The 20,395-nt window shown below is 47.5% G+C and overlaps 2 protein-coding genes across 3 annotated transcripts; one reads left to right on the top strand and one right to left on the bottom strand.

Annotated features, from left to right (window-relative positions):
- Positions 1–3,121: 3,121 nt before the first annotated feature.
- On the bottom strand, positions 3,122–7,920 carry LOC143821444 (uncharacterized). 2 transcript variants are annotated; one of them, XM_077305393.1, is made up of 3 exons: positions 6,960–7,920; positions 5,550–5,676; positions 3,122–4,628 (listed from the first exon to the last, which is right to left on the bottom strand). In XM_077305393.1, the coding sequence occupies exons 2-3, from the start codon at positions 5,550–5,552 to the stop codon at positions 3,627–3,629; spliced, it is 1,005 nt and encodes a 334-aa protein (XP_077161508.1). In that variant the 5' UTR covers positions 5,553–5,676; positions 6,960–7,920; the 3' UTR covers positions 3,122–3,626. The 2 variants fall into 2 exon arrangements, with proteins under 2 accessions (XP_077161508.1, XP_077161510.1); XM_077305395.1 differs by having other exon boundaries at positions 5,550–7,920.
- A 3,967-nt stretch (positions 7,921–11,887) lies between these two features.
- Positions 11,888–18,590, top strand: LOC143821700 (uncharacterized). The gene is made up of 2 exons (XM_077305964.1): positions 11,888–12,552; positions 14,621–18,590. Exons 1-2 carry the CDS (start codon positions 12,505–12,507, stop codon positions 15,065–15,067), a joined length of 495 nt encoding a protein of 164 aa, XP_077162079.1. The 5' UTR covers positions 11,888–12,504; the 3' UTR covers positions 15,068–18,590.
- Positions 18,591–20,395: the final 1,805 nt, after the last annotated feature.

Genomic DNA, 20,395 nt, shown 5'->3' with positions numbered 1-20,395 from the left:
TTGGCAGTAGTGGTAAGAAGGTAAAACAAGGCAGCTTCTAGTTTTAATCAAAAATGTATTGCACCACAAATTAACTTTCTACAAGCCATTACATAATACAGTCCCTCTGTACACAGAATGAGTAGACAAACCAAGTATCCATAAAAAGGCTTTTTTATATACATTCTATATGTATTATTTGTACAAGAAAAGTGCATCAGTTACTATTTAATGAATACATACATGAACACAACCGCAGGTATGCTCTGATAGCTGAAAATAATTCAACACTTGAGCTACAAAAGGTATCGGAGGGTTTTATTTTCTATGCTGTGCCTTAAAATTGGCTCTAAAAAGGGCTGGCTGAGCCATGGGTTGGAAATTTTACTCTGTGCTCCTCATGGTAAGGAGGATACACACACCCCAATCAAACTAGCAGATTCAATTTCTTAAGCAGTTGGTAAAAAATTAGAAAAAAATTAATTCTGCAATATGCCACAGTTTGGGCAGTTCTGTAAGCTACTGGTTTGCATGGTCAGCCACCCCTACAGTACATAATAGTACATTTTGGATACTTCAGTTAACCTGTAGCTTCCAAACTAGGTGTTCTTGGTTTTTAAGTTACTAAAAGAATAAAATTAAACCAAGAGAGATTTCATATTGAAGGCTTCCCTGTCTGTAGTGTCATTTCTAACCACATTCACATTGACAGCAGTGGCTCCAGTTCATATTGCATCTACTGATAGCATATGAATAAGTTCTAGGATCTGTCTGAAGTAGCTCAAGTCCTCATTGTGAGAATGGCGCACCAGACCCCATAAAGCACACTTCCAGATGAAACACAAGCTCTGGTCTCCTTCATCAGCAGCAGCCACCTCACGTTCCCACTTATTGGGGGGGAGGGGGAAGAGCTCAGAGATAGGCTGCTACCCTTTCCCATCTGTACAGTCTCCTCTGTGAATCTAAAATTCTATAGACCAACAAACCAGGACAAATATGGACTTATCTCACCCAACATAAAAGGTAAAGGTATCCCCTGTGCAAGCACCGAGTCATGTCTGACCCTTTGGGTGACGCCCTCTAGCGTTTTCATGGCAGACTCAATACGGGGTGGTTTGCCAGTGCCTCACGCTGACCAAAGTGGACAAGTTGCTAAAAGCAGCAAAACCAACTACCTGCTCTCTGGATCCATGTCCATCATGGCTGCTAAAAACATCCCATTCTAGAGTAGTAACCCCCCTCCGGGAAATAATCAACCTCTCCTTTCAACAGGAGAATTCCCAGAGGGTCTAAAAGAGGCAGTGGTCTGCCTGCTACTCTAGATCCACGACAGCCATCCAACTATTGCCCCGTCTCGCACTTAGAGTTTCTGGGGAAAATGCTTGAAAAAGCAGTCATGGACCAACTATCAGAATACTTGGAAGAAGCTTCGGTCCTAGATCCATTCCAGTCTGGTTTCCAGCCTGGCCGTGGGGTAGAGACAGTGCTGGTCGCCATGATGGACGACCTCCGTCGCCAGCTAGATCGGGGCGGATCGGCACTGCTTATATTGTTAGATCTCTCAGCAGCGTTCGACACAGTAGACCATGAGCTTCTAGCTTGCCGCCTCGCCGATGCCGGGATCAGAGGGACTGCCCTTCAGTGGCTGATCTTCTTTCTCTGGAATCGCGGACAGAGGGTAGCATTAGGAGAGAGCTCATCAAGCCGTCACCAACTGGCTTGTGGAGTCCCCCAGGGGGCAATTCTCTCTCTAACCTTATTTAACATCTTTATGCGCCCTCTTGCCCAGCTGGTGTGGAGGTTTGGGCTGGGTTGCCACCAATATGCAGACGACACCCAGCTTTTCCTCCTGATGGATGGCCACCCTGATTCTCCCCCTGCAACATTAGCCAGCTGCCTGGAAGCAGTGATGGAATGGCTTAAGCAAAGTCGTCTGAAGCTCAACTCTTCAAAGACGGAGGTCCTATGGCTGGGCAGGAAAGGTCCAAGCGAGGAAGCGCGCCTTCCCAATCTGGATAGAGTGCAGCTGACAGTGGCCCACTCCGCCAGGAACCTGGGAGTGATACTTGATGCCTCCCTCTCAATAGAGGCTCAGATCACGACGGTAGCACGGCTAGCATTTTACCACCTCCGCCAAGCCAAACTACTAGCGCCCTACTTGGCCCCAGAACACCTAGCCACAGTGATCCATGCAACTGTCACCTCTAGGCTGGACTTATGTAACTCGCTCTATGTTGGCCTGCCCTTTTCCTTGATCTGGAAACTGCAATTAGTCCAAAATGCAGCTGCCAGGGTCCTCACATCAACACCTCGGAGGTCCCACATCCAACCCATCCTCCAGCAGGTGTGTTGGCTCCCGATTGAATTCCAGATCAGGCTTTCAGTTTTGGTTGTCAACTTCAAGGCCATGCGCAGTCTGGGTCCAGTATAGCTGAGGGATCGCCCCTCCGCCTACACTCCTCAAAGAGCCTTGCGCTCTACCTCCTCCAACCCCCTGCTGGTCCCTGGCCCCAAGGAAGCCCACTTGACCTCGGCCAGGGCCAGAGCCTTTTCCATTCTTGGCCCCCACCTGGTGGAATGAGCTCCCAGAGGAGATCAGGGCCCTGACAGAACTAAAACATTTCCACAGGCCTGCAAAAGGGAACTCCTCCACCGGGCATTTGGTTGCGGTCGACCTGTCCATCGCTTCCAATTGGCCCCCAAGCCCTCCCCTCCTAACATGACTAAACAAATCCACCCAATCCCTGGGTCTCAGTACGAGTTGACCTAAGGCTCTTGTAGTTGCAGTTTCACCTTCCTTTAATGTTACTGTTGTTATTGTTATTATGTAAATGTTGTTATCGTTGTTGTTACCACCTTACTGTTACTTGAATGATGCTACCTGTACTATTTTGTTGTTTCTTATAAACCAACCTGAGCCTTTATTAAAAAGAATAAATAAATAAAAGGCAACTGAATAGCTATGACATAAAAGACCATTTAGAACTATTTTTCTTTAAGAAATATAAAGGCAGCCAACTCTTGAAGAAGTTGGGTGATCCTGCTGGAAGCTCAAATCTGCTCTTTCCAGCAGCCGTGCTCGCAGTCTGACAAGGCAGAAGATCCCATCAGGCCTGGAACGTTTTATACTGTCAGGAATGATCCCAGCACCATGCTGACTGAAGAGATGTGCATTCTGTGATGACAGGAGTAAAGATGCATCCCACGCAGACAAGCACTTCCTCCATGAAGGCAGTACTTCAGTTCCTCAAGATGTCGAGAGCCAGCCCCTTCCAAGCCCCCTGCCCTCCCCCCAAGGGAGTCGCAGTTGTAGCAAAGGATACTCCCTTTTACAATACAGTTTTGTAAACAGTTTTTTAAAGTCCTTATACAAAATACTATGGTGAGCATAATTAAGACACACCTTAATAGACAGGTGCAGTATCTTTTTTCTAGAAAGAAAGAACAACTAAAAGGCCAGTAGGCAGTCCATTCTTTGGAGCCATTCACAACCATGGGGTCCTGGGATTTGAGATGGAGGGTCGGATGCTGCCCCTGGAAGATGGTTTTGACCCAAACCAGGACCTCTGGCAGGGAAAAAGCACAACACAACACTTACAGCTTAAACGGCAGTCCTTGAGCAATCATGCACAGCGTTCTCTCACTTTTTAAGCCATGTGTTTTTCAACAGGAAAGCAGCCCCCTAGTGGCCACAAGGTCCTCAATTCCAGTCTACTTCTCAGACAGGGAGAGGACTTTTGTGTGGCCACCCCTATCCGGAATGAATGTGAACCAAAGTGCTCAGGACACAGCCCCAAATTGGCAAGGCACCTACGCATCAGTGCCCCAAATTGGAAACGTGAGAAACACAAACCATTTTCATGGATTAGTAAAGGGCCAGGAACAGGAGGCCGTTGCAATAAGTATCTATCCACCCATTGAACCAGGCAAAGGGAAGAAGTCTTTAAATGTGGCAAGAAAATAGTTGCCCCTTTTCCACCTTGATCAATCTTAGACTGATGAAGCCGTACCCACAGCCCCTCACGACCGCTAGTAATGTCCTCTATTCCCAAAGCTGCGTGCCCCATGCTTGATCGTGAAGGTGCTAACAGCTCACTGCACCTAAATGCCCCGTAATATGCTAAGCAAAAGGCGGCACTAGCCAATGCCACTTCAAATTTCGTATAGCAGATTTCCGGCAATTTGGCCAGTAGTCCTTTTAGTATGTCCCTGGTAACTGGGCGCCGAGTGTCTGCCAAATTTGGCTTCACCCTTTTCCATCCCTTTATAGCTCTCTTAGCCAAAAATGATGACCCAGGGTCCCACATGCCCAGCACTTTGCTATACAATGAAAGTCCTGCTAATGTCACCCTCATCGAAGTTGGTGACCTGCCAGCCTGCCAGAGATGGGCTAAATAACACAATAATAAGTCCTCCCGAATGGGCCAGCAGTTTCTCCGACCGAGCCTTGTAATAAACTGATTGTAACCCCGAACTGCCGCCTCATAAGCTTTCTGGGTAGAGGGGGCCAAGGACCCTGTGATTCCTTGTAGGATTACTCGACGCCAAGGCTCCATTTCTGCGAAGACATCAGGCTTCGGGTTGGCTTCTGGTACCAAAACTCGAAATTTTGCGCCCAGGGAACGAGAAAGTGCATCCGCTGCTTCATTCTGCAATCCCGCAATGTGCGTGGCAGAGAAAGAAATATTATGGTCAAGGCATAACAATACTAAGTGCCTAACCAGTTTCATGACTCTTACTGATTTCGCTGTCTGTTTGTTCACTCTGGATACGACTGCTAAGTTGTCACACCAAAAACGCACCCGTTTGTTGGTGAACGCCCTATGCCATAGAGACATTGCAACTACTATTGGGAAAAACTCCAGGAAAGTCAAATCCCGGAGCACTTCCGCTTTCCATCCAGCTGGCCACTTTTGTGCACACCAATGATTGTTGTAGTAAACTCCGAAACCCATATTGCCTGCTGCGTCCGAATGAACTTGTAACGCATCCTGTAAGTCCAATGGTGTTTGCCATATGGCCACGCCATTGAATTTCTCTAAAAACTGTTGCCAAACAGCCAAATCCTGCTTTATCTGTGTTGTGACCCTAATGCAATATCCAGGTCTCTGCACCCCTGATGTAGAACTTGCTAACCTGGCGCAAAATGCCCTTCCTGGAGACACCACTTTGCACGCAAAATTTAGATGACCTATAAGGGACTGCATCTCTTTTAGAGTGCATTTTCTACGTGAGCCCATGGCTTCCAATAAATTCTTTAAAGTGTGAAGCTCATCTTCAGGAAGCCGGGATGTGCCCTGTACCGAGTCCAACTGTTTGCCCAGAAATGTCAACACACTAGCAGGACCCTCGGTCTTTTCTTTTGCCAAGGGGACACCCAATTCCTCGGCTAATGTCTGAAATGTCTTTAAGCGCTCCGCACATATGGAGGTCCCAGCAGGCCCAGCAAAAAGAAAATCGTCTAAAGAGTGAGTGGTCTGCGTAAACCCACCCTTGTCCCTCACTGCCCGAAGGTCTCAAATGCAGCACAAGCAATTGAGCACCCCATGGGCATGGCCTTATCTACATACCATTTTCCTTGGAAGCGGAATCCCAGCAGTCCGAAATCCTTCGGGCGAACAGGCAGCAGACGGAAGGTGGACTGGACATCACTTTTTGCCATCAAGGCACCCGGGCCACACTCCCGAACAATGGCAACTGCAGGGTCGAACGAAGAATATCTGACCGCACATAACTCAGGCGGGATGGCATCATTGACGGGGCCCCCCCCGGGGGTATGACAGATGATGGATCAAGCGGTATTCCCTGGGGGCCTTCTTGGGTACCACCCCAAGGGGCGATAACCGCAACTTATCCAACGGAGGGGCAGAGAATGGCCCCGCTACTCTACCCGCCTCGCATTCTTTGGCAATTTTCCGCGCAACCACTTCTGGAAGATCTGTTGTAGATTTTAAATTGCCACAAGTCGTGGCTATCCTGACCCCTTGATAAGGTATTGGAAAACCCTTCTTAAAACTGTCCCCAATATACTGAGCGGCTTCCCTTTTGGGGTATCTCCTAATGAGAGATAACAAAGCTGGTAACTTTACTGGGGTCGGGGCCAGAACAGTCAATACTGGAGGTATTGGATTAGATTGTTTTTGCGCCAGCTGAAGGCCCTCCGGTTCCCGATCCTCCCGCCTTCTTGGCAGAGGATCGGGCCCCTCGAAAGGGCGTGGAAGAGCCACCCTGAGTGCAAGCCGGCAATCCGTGATTGCCCCCACAAGCTTCACAGTGATGATCAAAGCGGCAACGCCGCCGCATGCATCCTTCGTTATTAAAATCCCAGCAGGGAAGTCCCACAGCCCGACGGCCAGGTCCAGTCCCTGCAAATCTTTCTCTCGGCTTTCTAACACTAGGGCCTACGTGCAACAACCCGGTGTCTTGGTGCTTGACATCCCACCTTGCAGAAGCATTGTGAGATGCCAATTCCCGAAACCTCTGGTCATACTCCATCGCGGCCTCATCTCCAGCCAGGTCCCTGGCTTCTAAAACATTAGAGAGATGTCAACCCAAATGCTAACCTCGTTCAGGATAAGAGGCAGATACTAGTGTAAAATATTCCGTGAACCCTTTTAGCCAATTGTCAAATGTGCGCTCATGGGTGGGCACGGTTCTCTGTCTTTTACTGTCTTTTTTACTGCCTGTGTTGCCTGCTTTTCCTTTTCCTCGCACAAAAGAGAACACATCCACATAATATCCCTCTAGTGCTCTTTCTCGTAGTTTCGTAGGCAAGTGAACACCCGGAGGAGCCTCTGTATCCTTGAATCTGTTTGGTGGAACCCTATCTCCCACTGGGATACCCTCGGCATCCAGCAAGCGGGTGGCTTCCCCCCGCCTGTAATGCAACCATGCTGGCAGGCCAGGAACAAAAGCCCCCTCAAGCCAGTACCAGCCCTTCCTCCGCACACCCATTCCCTCCTCGGAGCTGGAGGACTCACCAGAGGTTGGGCTGCTGTGTGCCGCGCGCCTGCGCTTATGGCCACCAGACCTCTGCCGCCTTCCACGCTTTCGTCTGAGCCCCATTTGGACCCTCGCAGGATCAACCATGCCCGTTCCGGAACCCCCGCTGGCCTCCTCAGATGTACTGCACCTGTGGGAGGAACCATGCCTGGCCTTGGCCCCAGTGAGTTGAGCCACCGCCTGGGAGTAGCCCTGCCAATATGCGCTGGACCCGGTTTGAGGAATCAAGTTGATGCTAGAAGTGCTCTCTGTTCCCCTATTCCCAGATGCCTCCGAAGAAGAATCACCATCTGAGACCCGTGTTGCTGTAGCAGGAGCTCTAGCACGTAAATGACTGCTGCTTTTTTGACTACCCTGTGATGCCTGCTGGCCACTGGTAGAAGGGGCCACCTCTCCGGTTTTTTGTCTGCGCCTTATTCCTAAGCCCCCTGATATCCTCCTCTTCATTAGGAATGCTGGCAGCAGCTTCAGGCCTGCGCTCTGAGGCTGCATGCTGACTCTTACTAGGCCTCTGCCTGCTTCTAGAAGCAGAAGTTTTGCGCCCTCTTTTGGTGACTATTGGTGTGGCCACCCTTTGCCGGCTTCGATCTGGGGCCTGCCTAACTCGCTGCCGCCCACGCTGCGATGCTGGCTCCACTGTGGCCTGTGTCATGGCCGAATCCCCCCCGTTTCCCCGAGGAGTGGGCGCTGCCGAAGCCCATGCCTCAGGAGCCCGGGCGGTGCTCTTTCGCCCACTCCCTTTCCTTCCTGCCCCCCGAGGAGATTTTTCCTTGGGTGCTGGGTCGCACACCCTCTCTCTGTCCCGACTAGCTGTCTTCCCCACTGATCTCGATGAACGCCTTGAAAACGGCATCCCTTCGCCTGCAAGCTTTGTTTTAATTTTTTTTTTTTTAAAGATATCAGGCCAAAGCACTGGGGGGGAAATCAAGCCGCTCTCTGCCCGGCCCACAAACCGCTCAGCCGCAGCTGACTAAAACCCCTTTTTTTTTTTTTAAACTACCCTCGCTCACCGACGGATTAACGAGTGGCAAAAAAGGATCCTTGCCCCTCACTAATCCGCCACTCCCCGCCGATTACTCCCAATTCAAGGTCCCACGACGCTGAACAGCAAGCTGTTCAGAGACGCTCGGCGAAGAGGCCGAGCCCTAGCCACAGGGTGCCTTAAATAGGCTCCCCGTGGCCCCGCCCACACCGGCGAGCGCACTCCAGCGCGCCGCACACTCGCCGGTGCTTCAGGGACCAGCCGCGTCCCTTTTCTGCCCGCCCGCACCTCCACCACGCCAACAGCCAGCCCCGGTAAATCGCGGCCGTGTCTTACTCAGCAATTCAGAGGTTTAGTTCCAACGAGCAAAAAAGCCTGTCGTACCTCTAAATGCAACATGTGCTACCACCCTAGGCAGGCCAGGCAAGTCCTGCTGCAGCGGCCAGAGCTGCTCAGGGCAGAGGGAGTGCTGGTGGGGACTGGCTTGTGCTCTCCCCCTGCCTTTGCAGCGCCGGCAAGGGCTGGCGAGATCATGGCTGGGGCACCTCCGGGTGGGGGAGATTGCTGGCAGGGACTCCCACACCCAAGGGGCTGCAGTCCCAGCCCTCCACCCTCTCTCCAGCTCCCACTCACCAAGTTGACTGTTGGGAAGGAGTTGCATGAGGAACAGTAATGAAAGCTCTGCTGGTGGGGCTTCAATAATAGCTTTGCGTATACAAAGTTACCCGGTGATGTAGGTGCACATGTGAACAGTAACTGCGAGTTCAGCTCAAGCCTCACCTTGTATTCCAGGGTTTCCCTGAGCATGCTTTCTTCCTCTTGAGAGAAGTTCAGCAAAACAGATACAGCTTTGATGAGGTGGAATGCCTAAAAGACAGCAAAGCCACGATCGGTCATCACAGCCCCTTCATTCAGAAAAGTATATTCTGCCTACTTAAAAAGCGACCACAACTTAGAAAGACTGGGAGCTGAGCTCAGAGCTAATGATGCCAATACAAACAGTCCAGAGAAATGTATGGGAGGAAAGTGCTTTACAGGTCCTGCAAAACCCCAACAAGGATGCTGCCTTGTGTACTTCTGGCAGGCTGTATCACAACACCAGGGCTGCCATAGGAGATGATAGCAGAGAGGAAACAACCAGAAATGTCTCTTGAAAAAAAGCCCTGAATTGTCACCTGGGCTCACAGGGAGAGGCAGGCATTCAGGTTTGATCATGGAAGCCAGGCCAGGTAGCTAAAGAGCAGTCTCCCACTAATGGCATAAGTTAAGGGCCATGGCTCAGTGGTACAACACACGTCTTTGAAGTATATGGGTCTCTAGTGTGTGCGGGGGAGGGGGATCTGGAGAACTCTTGGAGAACCGCTGCCAGCCAAAACAGTATCACAGCCCCTTCTCGAATTAGCAAGTACTGGGAAAGATCATTTGCTCCCTGACACTTTGAGAAAACTACTGCCAGTCAGAGGAGAAAATAGTAAACTGCATGGATCAAAGGCCTGGCACAGTTTGGTATATGGTTTAGAAGCCTCTTAATCAATTGCACCCTTACTTTGTGCTCCTCTGCTATTTGCTTCTTCAGTTCCCTGTTCTCCTTCTGCAGCTGGAGTACGTCCGTAGCAGCCACTTCCCCATTTGGCTTCACTTTGCCAACTTCAGTGGAGTGCAATTGTTTCTTCAAGGCTTTGGATGCCAGTTCCAGCCCAGCAGTCTATTTGGAAACAAAAGGAGCCAAGATAAGCAAGATCAGAGCAATAACAAGGAAGTGCTCCATATCAATTAAGAAAAAAAAACAAACCTAAATTTCTTCTTGCCATATATGCATGATGGAGATGGACAAAGAGGCACTAATACCAAAGGGACAGCTATTCCAGATTACATGTTAGCCTTAGTAGCGCGGGCTTTATGAACAGAGCCCATACAAATCAAGGAAAGCAAGGGCATATATACACAATCAGTTGTATGCCAATTCTGCAAATCTGAACACTTGTTTTATCTTACACGTGTCACTTCTCACCACAGAACAGGGCAAGGATAGGTACAAGACATAATAGCTTAATTGACTGGCCAATGGAATCGTTTCTCCACCCGCCCCCCACTCCCCAGATTCACCATGACTACCCAGACACCCTCAGATGTCTCTCTTTACCATAAGGGCTAGGAACCTTCTTAAAAATAAAAAAACTAAAATCCACAAAGTTTAATTCTGTGCCCAATATTGCAAGGGCACTTTTCCCAACTCTCATGATACACAGAGCCCCAAATTTAAGCTATGAGGGATGCCTCAGAGTCTAATCCATATTGTCTAACATACATAAGGACTCATGGGATTAGGCCAGGAGTCAACCTGGTTCAGCTTGCTCTTTCTGCTAATGACCAGCCTGCAAGACATCCACAAGCAGGGCCTGAAGGTCATGGTGCCCTCCCCTCATTTGACACCCCTTCTATGTTAGCTAGATTTAGTCTCTCTAAAACTGGAGTTCCATTTAGCTGCTGCTCTCCAGATACACCAACAGGCAGGAGGTCTTTAGGCCAGAAGCACTAGGGGTGGGCAGAAGCAGTTCACGGAAAGGCCTTGGCAGACTGTGAGGGCTCCCTGCCACACGCTGAAGGGACATCTGCTCACCTGGCTCTGGCTCTTGCGGGTCAGCAGGCGTGCCTGCTGCTCTTTTACCTTTTTCTGCAAAGTACTCATCTGCTTTCCCATCACAGTTTTCTTCTCTGTAGCTTGTTTGTGGCACAACTCGAGGTCGGTCTTCAACCGCTGCGTCTGCACATGAAGCCCCTTATAGGCTGGAGCAGAGGGACACAGCAAGAAGTGGATTCAGAGAAAGCTTCCCACAGAGCCATTCTTTAGATCAGGGGTAGTCGAACTGTGGCCCTCCAGATGACCATGAACTACAATTCCCATGAGCCCCTGCCAGCATTTGTTTCTATTTATCTGAGTAGTCCATGGAGATCTGGAAGGCCACAGTTTGACTACCCCTGCTTTAGATAGTACATGCAGATGTGGCATTGGGGGGCCTCAGATTCACAGGAGAAGAAGAGGGGAGAGGGGCCAGCTATCATGGCATTACCACCCCTGCCAGTAGGCAGGATTTGCTGGGCCTCACCTCGCTTGATGTATTTCAGCTCTTCCTCCTTTTTCTGGAGTGTGTCCGTTTTATCCAGAATTAGCCTGTCCTTCTCCTTCAGCAACAAGGTCAGGTCTGCAACCTAAACACCAAAATAGGATCAGGGGACTTAAAAGGTGGCTGTTGGACTTGACTTGAGAAATTCTCCATCCATCACTCCGGGCAACTTCACACATGGATATCTGTTTTGAATCGCTTCATTCAACTTGCATGTGTGATAAAAACCATCACAAATCAATAGTCAAAACCAGAGCCCTTGTTATCTCCTTGGCACACAAGGCCTTTCAAACAAAACCTGTTGGGTCATGAACGGCAAAATACTCAGTTATGCACAGTACACACACGCAAATCAATCTCTTTTTCTTCCCCCTGTAAAGCTCATCCTCACTTCCTGTCTGTCCCTTGGTCTCTTAGAACTGCTGTCCCTCTCGAGTCTATTTCCCTTCACATTCTGCTCAGACACTCACTTCTATTCAAAGCTTGCCTTGAATAATCCTGAGCAGCACTTCCACACTCTCTCTAATGTCCCCCCTCACACATTCACCAGCACTGTTATTTTTCTTCCCAGTGTTGACTGTGAACTCTCCAGGTAATTCCATGCTCCGTGTGGCAACCAAGCTCTATATATGTTGGACTTTGTCATTTAGCAAGAGCCAGCCACAGACTGTCAGTCAAAAGGGTTAAACTGTTTGTTTACACTTGTTGCTAGTGGGACAGGCAGAGTGGGTCAAACGGTCTGTTTTACAATGTAAATTTCCTAGCTTCCCGGCCATAGCTTCCCGGCCTGACTCTGGTTTGTCATGTACACAAGTTTGGTAGGAAGAGAAAGAATTCTACTTCCTCTCTTTGTTTTGAGAAGAACTCTGCTTTGGGCAGAGAAGCAGATCCATCTTGAATCTCAACCATGTAGCAGCTAAGGTAGTCAGCTCCTGTAATGAGCTAAGTATTTTCTTGTTTTTTTACTTCCAGTGCCCTTACCCTGTTTAGCTAGTAAAGTTTGTCTTTTTATATACAGTAAACCTGCCTCGTCTGGTCTCATTATTTATATAATAACTCTGCTAAGGAAATCTGATTTTTCCCAACATAAAGGTTATGGTGGCCCAGATGTTTTTTTCTGTGCATGTTTGAATTTTTGAGACCTGGCAGTGAAGTTTAAAAGCTAGAACAGGATAGGAAGGAAAAAGCATTTTTTGCATTTTTCTTATTGGAGATCGTCCTGAGCTTTTTTTGCAAGAAGAAGACGGATTAATGTCTTTTTAAGCCAGAGCTAAGAGCTTGAGAAAAGTCTCTTTGATAGCTGTGCAAAAAGAAAGACCCGCGCTGACTTTCTGCAAAGGAAACGGGAGCTGAGCCTGTGTGTGCGTTTGTGGATATCTGGAAAGCAGCCAGCAGCAGCAGCAGCAGCCAGCCAAGATGGCCCCAACTGGAGAAGAATATGATCCTGATTCTGGAGAAAACAGGGTACCCCTACTCCTAAATTAAATTCCTCCTCAACCCAATGTTTGCCATTTCTAACTCAAGACAACTTTATTTCGTGGCGTTTCAAAGTACATAATGTCTTAGGAATGAATGGATTAATCCATACTATAAAGAAAGATTTTCCAGATGAGAATGCCCCAGAGTATGAACAGTTTGAAATGGATAATTATGCTGCAATGCATATTATTTCTGGAGCAATTCAAGACTCTGAGACAAGGCTGTTCTTAACTGCAAAATCAGCAAAAGAAATGTGGGAAAAATTAGAGGAGAGATATCAGAATAACTCTGCACTATCCCAAAGATCTCTCTATGTAAAATTTCTGACTTCAAGATTAGAAGAGGGGCGGGACTTAAGTAAACATTTAAACATGCTGTTGGAATATGCAGACAGACTGAAGAAAATTGGACATGATATTAAAGATGAGTTGATAATTAATGTTATACTTGGATCTTTACCAAAAAGATATGAAGCCAGAGTTCACAATTTGATGTGTAAGGACAATCTTACAGTGGATTATACTACTGACTATTTGCTGAAGAGTGATTTGAATGCTACAGAGCATGGAGCTGAAGGTTCAAAAGGCACATCTGTGCTACAATTAAATAAGAAAGAAATTGTGTGTTATTACTGTGGAAAATCTGGTCATAAGAAAAATGTGTGTAGGAAATTCTTGAAAAATAAGAATAAGGACCAGACAGATTCTAATGTACAGAGTGGATCTCAGCGAAAGGACTTTAAAACTGATAAGAGCAAAGGCCAAAGGTGTTAACTCTGTCTGTGAATCAGTTGTGTGGGACTGAAAGAGACAATATTGTTTGTGAAACAGAATTAAATTTTTGCTTAGATTCTGGATCAGAGGTTGTTTTAGCAAATGAGAAAAGTCTGTTTACTCATTTTGAGGAATGTTCTGAGTCTCTGTATTCTGTGGATGGTCAAGAAATTAGAGTCATTGGAAGAGGAACTATATCTTTCAAATGTAAAGGGATTAGTGGAAATTTTGTGCACTACAGTATAAGAGATGCTTTCTTTGTTCCCAATGCTAAAGCTACAGAAAGAGGAAATCTTTATTTTCTGAATGCTGAAATGGAAGGATCTGATAAGGAAGATAAGCATAAATTGCTGAATGTAAACAGGGATGTTTGCAAGCATAGGAACTGTATTTATGTATTTCATAGGCGAATGGGACACAGAAACTTTGAATCTGTTAAGAAATCTTTGTGTGATATTGATTATAAGATTGTAGAATGTGAAATGTCCAGGAAAGGTTGTGAAATTTGTCTCATGGGAAAGGCAACAAGGCCCACCATGTGCAGCAAACAAAGGAACTCTCAGAACAAGGAATACAAGCTTCTAGAGAGGGTCCATGCTGACTTAATCAGTCCCATTACAGCATCTGCTGGAAAAGCAAGATATATTCTCACTATAATTGATAATGGAACAAAATATGCTTGTGTGTACTTCCTGAAAACAAAGGATCAAACTTTGGACAAATTTAAAACTTATGCAAGCTATTTAAAGACAAAATTCTCGAAAGTTCCTGAATGTTTAATTACAGATGGAGGTTCTGAGTTCAGCAATTTTGCATTTGAAAACTATCTTGAGCAAGAGGGGATTTCACATGGGAAGACTGTCCTATACACCCCAGAATTGAATGGAACTGCAGAGAGATTTAATAGAACCTTGATGGAAAGTGCTAGATGCATGTTATTAGGTTCAAATTTGCCTGATGTGTGCTGGGCTGAAGCTGTGAATACAGCAACTTACTTGTACAATATATCACATTCAAAAGTGATTGGCAAAATACCATATGAGGCCTGGAATGGTAGAAAACCTAGCCTGGGACATTTGAAAACTTTTGGAGCTAAGGTTTATGCTTATGTGCCGAAGCAAAAGCGTGGAAAGTTGGATCCCAGAACTGAGCTGGGAATTTTTGTAGGTTAAAATTCATACAACAAAGGATTTAGAGTCATGAATCCTAAAACTTTTGAAGTTGATATAAAACATGTTGTGTTCGTGGATGAGAATTGTACCAAGCAGTTTTCTTTACAGGATTTCTCTACAGGAGAAGAGGAATGCAGGAACAATGAGGCAAGCAGCTTCACGCAATGGGTGAAGATGGCGGCCACCAGAGCTAATGCTCAGGAACAAAGAGCAAGCTCAGCAGAAGGGGCAGCGCCACCCAGTGAAGAGAATGCCAAATTACATCACCTTATTCAGACAGAAGGGGCAACGCCATCTGCTGGTGAAGACACAGAACTACAAGATAATGCCCAACCGGAAGGAGCAACCCAAGAAGCAGATGAGACAGCGCCACCTGCTGTGAGGAGGTCGAAAAGACAGAATAAAGGAATACCTGCAAAACGTTATACTTGTCAAGTCAAAGCACCAGATGAATGTGAACCGTCAACATGGGAAAAGATGATGAATCTTCCAATGAATGAAAGAATCAAATGGCTGGATGCAGTGGATGAAGAGCTTGATTCTCTTCGTGGATGAAGAGCTTGATTCTCTTCGCAACAACCAAACATGGTCATACACCAAATTGCCAGCTGGAAGGAACACAGTTGGATGCAAATGGGTATTCAAGATAAAGCGATTACCCGATGGAAGCGTGGACAGATACAAAGCACGTTTAGTAGCAAAAGGATATACCCAGACCGTCAAACTGAGCTATAAACTTGTGTCAACACTCTTTCTGCATCATTTTGTCCCCTTAAGCTCCTAGAAAGTAATGACCCTGTAACTCATGAATTAAAAAGCAAGGTAGGGATTTGGTTCAGGAAACTAAATGTAGAAACCCAGTTTTTATCAAAAAACTTTCATTCCCCTTTAGTTCCTGGGGGCGGGGGGGGGGGGTGGGAATGCTTCTTAGGTATGGGTTTTGTGATGTCTTAACAACTGCACTTATCATACAAACAAGGGAGAGATCTTTACACTTGAAGAAGACTTCCAAAAATAAAATTTAGTATTCCATGACTGAACACAGATAGTGCTCTGCTGCTACTTTTTGTGGCCACAATTATTTTAAATCCATATTAAGAGGAGCTGTTTTTTTATACCCTGCTTTTCACTACCAAAAGGAGTCCCAAAGTGGCTTACATACACCTTTCCCTTCCTGTCCCCAGAACATACACCCTGTGAGGTAGGCAGGGTTGAAAGAGGTCTGCAAGAACTGCTCTGTGAGAACCAGCCCTAAGAGAAGTGTGACTGGCCCAAAGGTCACCCAGCTGGCTGCGTGTGGAGGAGTGGGGAATCAAACCCTGTTCTCCAGATTAGAATTCACTGCTCTTAAGCACTATACCACACTGGTATACCTCACAGTAAGTTCATATACATACATAATAAATGTATTGAGAAACACTGATACAGATTTCCATACATAAATCCCTATACCAATAGTAAGGCCCACCATTGCAGCAATTATACTGGCTACTGATCTACTCTACCCCAATTCAAGGTGTTTAGCCCTTTAAAGATCTAGATAGACTGGGAGTGGGTATCTGAAGGACAGTCTCCTGCCTGGGAGCTAAAGCAAGAGGCAGAAGTTCTCTTGGCGTCCCTTAAATCAAAGAATCTTGCTTGGGCACACAAGACAGCCTTTTGGGTGACAGCCCCACGGTTATGGAACAGCCTCCCCTGGGAAGTGACCTTCACTTTAATTTTTTGGAGACGCACTGAAATAAGGTTTTATTGAGGACTATATTTTAGTTTGATGGTAGGCTTAATCTGTGGTTTAAATTCGGGGCTTTATTATTATGTTATTGACGACATAAGCCACCCTGATTTCCATAAGATGGAAAGGGGGCTGAGGAGGGCTCGACTTCCCGGAGGCTCCTCGGCCGCGGAGGAGGCGGTTGTCCCGGCGGCGTGGAGAGTCCGGGGGAGGCGTGGGGGGAGGCGGTCAGGATCAGAGGTCCTTTCAGGGAGCCGGCGGCGGGTGGGGGGGGTAGGCTCCAGCCGGGCGCCCTGGACAGTTGCTGAGAGTCCTTCTCGCCGTCTGCTTAAAGGGGCTCGGGGGAGCCTTGGGGGGCAGGCGGACCCCTATCCATGGCAGGAGTCCACTCTGAGGGGCTGAAGGAAGCCTTAGCGGATGACCGGCCCCTGAACTCGTGGTTGTCGCGCCAGGAAGCGGAGTACTTAAAAAAAAGAATTTAATGCTTATTACTTCTGTGCCGTGTAGTGTGCAGGGAGGCCCGGTGGGTATACTAATAGTACATAATAGTACCTTTTTGTATACTTCAGTCAACCTGTAGCTTCCAAGCTAGGTGTTCTTAAGTTAAGGTTAAGGTTTTTAAGTTACTAAAAGAATAAAATTAAACCAAGAGAGATTTCATATTGAAGGCTTCCCTGTCTGTAGTGTCATTTTTAACCACATTCACATTGACAGCAGCGGCTCCAGTTCATATTGCATCTACTGACAGCATATGAATAAGTTCTAGGATCTGTCTGAAGTAGCTTAAGTCCTCATTGTGAGAATGGCGCACCATGAAGCACACTTCCAGATGAAACACAAGCTCTGGTCTCCTTCATCAGCAGCAGCCGCCTCACGTTCCCACTTATTGGGGGAGGGGGGGAAGAGCTCAGAGATAGGCTGCTACCCTTTCCCATCTGTACAGTCTCCTCTGTGAATCTAAAATTCTATAGACCAACAAACCAGGACAAATATGGAATTATCTCACCCAACATAAAAGGTAAAGGTATCCCCTATGCAAGCACCGAGTCATGTTTGACCCTTTGGGTGACGCCCTCTAGCGTTTTCATGGCAGATTCAATACAGGGTGGTTTGCTAGTGCCTTCCCCAGTCATTACCGTTTACCCCCCAGCAAGCTGGGCACTCATTTTACCGACCTCGGAAGGATGGAAGGCTGAGTCAATCTTGAGCTGGCTGCTGGGATCGAACTCCCAGCCTCATGGTCAGAGTCAGACAGCATGTCGCTGCCTTACCACTCTGCACCCAACATAGACATCAATAAAAATGGAGGGGGTGACAACATCAGGGGGGCTGATGGAGTCAGGGATCCCGATACTGAGGGGAAGAGTTGGGAAAAGACAAGGAACCCGATGCATAGGCACCCTCGGGACTCTTCCCGCCTCCGCCCCATCCCTCGGGTTACTAGGGAGGAGGCAAAGGTGTATAACCCGCCTCCGACACTGATGTTGTGCAATGCCAGATCGATCAAGAACAAAACGCACACTCCGCAAGATTACCTGGGTCAGGGAAGCCGAAACAGTCGCCCTTAAAGAATTAGCCCCACTTGGCTTCTCTATCCATCAGTTTCGGAAGCAGGGCAGGGAGGAGGGGTGGCCATCCTAATCCGAGAGAATTACTCCTTTAGGGCTCTCCCTGCATCGTCAATCCCAGGAATTGAATGTGCTGGCCTCGGGTGGGACTCAAAAGAGCGTGGCTGTCTGGCTGGTGTACCATGCGCCCAATGTACCTCCAGATGCCCTGCCAGTTCTACTGGAGGAGGTAGCGGCCTGGGCGCTACAGTTCCCCGACTCCTAATTCTGGGTGACTTTAACGTCCATGCTGAGCTGCCGCCCTCTAGGAATAGGCTGGACCTAGTGTCAGCCATGGCAACACTGGGGCTCTCGCAATTTGTTGTTGGCTCGCCCGCAGAGACTTATGGATCCAATAGGATTCCTGAATGCTCTGCGGGACCCAATGACTCCCGGCACTTCTCTAGATGGCCTGATCAGTGACTGGCACAACAGAATGCTGGCAGCCATCGATGAGATAGATCCCGATGTCCTCTCCGCCCCCGTTGCAGACGAGCTCCTTGGTACACTCAGGAGCTCCGCGAGAAGAAACGAGAGCTGAGACTATTAGAGTGAGTCTGGAGGAAGACTCGTGACGAAGTGGCGAGAGCATCTTATAGAATGTAGTTAAGAGCCCATGAGATGGCGGTGAAGTCAGTAAAATGCAAATTCTACTCGACGGAAATCGCATCTGCTAACTCACACCAAGCTCAATTATTTAGAGTAGTCAGATCTCTTACCGCCCTAGAGGAAGGGCACCAAAATAATAGCCAATTGGACATTAGCTGTGAGGCCTTTGTGAGTCACTTTGCAGATAAAATCTCGTCACTCTACCATGACCTCCCTCCTACTTTAGAGATAGTAAGTGAACTAGAGGCCCCTTGGCCACCTTTGGAGGATTCACTGAGTAACTTCAGACGACTCACGCTGACCCAAGTGGACAAGTTGTTAAAAGCAGCAAAACCAACTACCTGCTCTCTGGATCCATGTCCATCATGGCTGCTAAAAACATCCGATTCTAGAGTAGTAACCCCCCTCGGGGAAATAATCAACCTCTCCCTTTCAACAGGAGAATTCCCAGAGGGTCTAAAAGAGGCAGTGGTCTGCCTGCTACTCTAGATCCACAACAGCCATCCCACTATTGCCCCGTCTCGCACTTAGCGTATCTGGGGAAAATGCTTGAAAAAGCAGTCATGGACCAACTATCAGATTACTTGGAAGAAGCTTCGGTCCTAGATCCATTCCAGTCTGGTTTCTGGCCTGGCCGTGGGGTAGAGACAGTGCTGGTCGCCATGATGGATGACCTCCATCGCCAGCTAGATCGGGGCGACCACCTTACTGTTACTTGAATGATGCTACCTGTACTATTTTGTTGTTTCTTATAAACCAACTTGAGCCTTTATTAAAAAGAATAAATAAATAAAAGGCAACTGAATAGCTATGACATAAAAGACCATTTCGAATTATTTTTCTTTAAGAACTATAAAGGCAGCCAACTCTTGAAGAAGTTGCGTGATCCTGCTGGAAGCTCAAATCTGCTCTTTCCAGCAGCCGTGCTCACAGTCTGACAAGGCAGAAGATCCCATCAGGCCTGGAATGTTTTATACTGTCAGGAATGATCCCAGCACCATGCTGACCTAAGAGATGTGCATTCTGTAATGACAGGAGTAAAGATGCATCCCACGCAGACAAGCACTTCCTCCACGAAGGCAGTACTTCAGTTCCTCAAGATGTCGAGAGCCAGCCTCTTCCAAGCCCCCTGCCCTCCCCCCAAGGGAGTCGCAGTTGTAGCAAAGGATACTCCCTTTTACAATACAGTTTTGTAAACAGTTTTTTAAAGTCCTTATACAAAATACTATGGTGAGCATAATTAAGACACACCTTAATAGACAGGTGCAGTATCTTTTTTCTAGAAAGAAAGAACAACTAAAAGGCCAGTAGGCAGTCTATTCTTTGGAGCCATTCACAACCATGGCGTCCTGGGATTTGAGATGGAGGGTCGGATGCTGCCTCTGGGAGATGGTTTTGACCCAAACCAGGACCTCTGGCAGGGAAAAAGCACAACACAACACTTACAGCTTAAACGGCAGTCCTTGATCAATCATGCACAGCGTTCTCTCACTTTTTAAGCCATGTGTTTTTCAACAGGAAAGCAGCCCCCTAGTGGCCACAAGGTCCCCAATTCCAGTCTACTTCTCAGACAAGGAGAGGACTTTTGTTCACTGAGACTGCAAAGTACTATCCTAGAACCAAAGCAAACATGTTGGAGGATTCAGGTAAATTGTGCAATCAGATGTAACGAGGACCAGGGCCACATAGGAAAAGGAAACCCGTAAAGCCTACTCCGGCTTGCCAATCAAAACCTATGCTATTAAGTCAGTTGGAAGAAAAACACCACGGCTTTTAAATGGTACAGCTTTCCCTTACAAATTGTTACTAATAGGACAGGGAAACCAACAGGGCTTGAAGCTTACATTCCCTTGCTCTCCACCTAGCCCTCGTCTGGATCATGGCTGGTGTATAGCACACCTCTAACTAACTATCAGAAGAGCAATTAACAGAAAG

This window comes from Paroedura picta, chromosome 12 (assembly GCF_049243985.1).
Source record: "Paroedura picta isolate Pp20150507F chromosome 12, Ppicta_v3.0, whole genome shotgun sequence".
Lineage (NCBI taxonomy): Eukaryota > Metazoa > Chordata > Lepidosauria > Squamata > Gekkonidae > Paroedura > Paroedura picta.
Note: the sequence above shows the minus strand (reverse complement) of the source record. Positions and strands in the feature narration are given on the sequence as shown.

Excerpts from the sequence above, each read along its gene's own strand:
- LOC143821700 (XM_077305964.1), top strand. The coding sequence starts at position 12,505 with ATGGCCCCAACTGGAGAAGAATATGATCCTGATTCTGGAGAAAACAGG. Across the intron at positions 12,553-14,620 it reads CTGATTCTGGAGAAAACAGG|GATTTCTCTACAGGAGAAGA; the intron begins GTACCCCTACTC and ends TTTTCTTTACAG.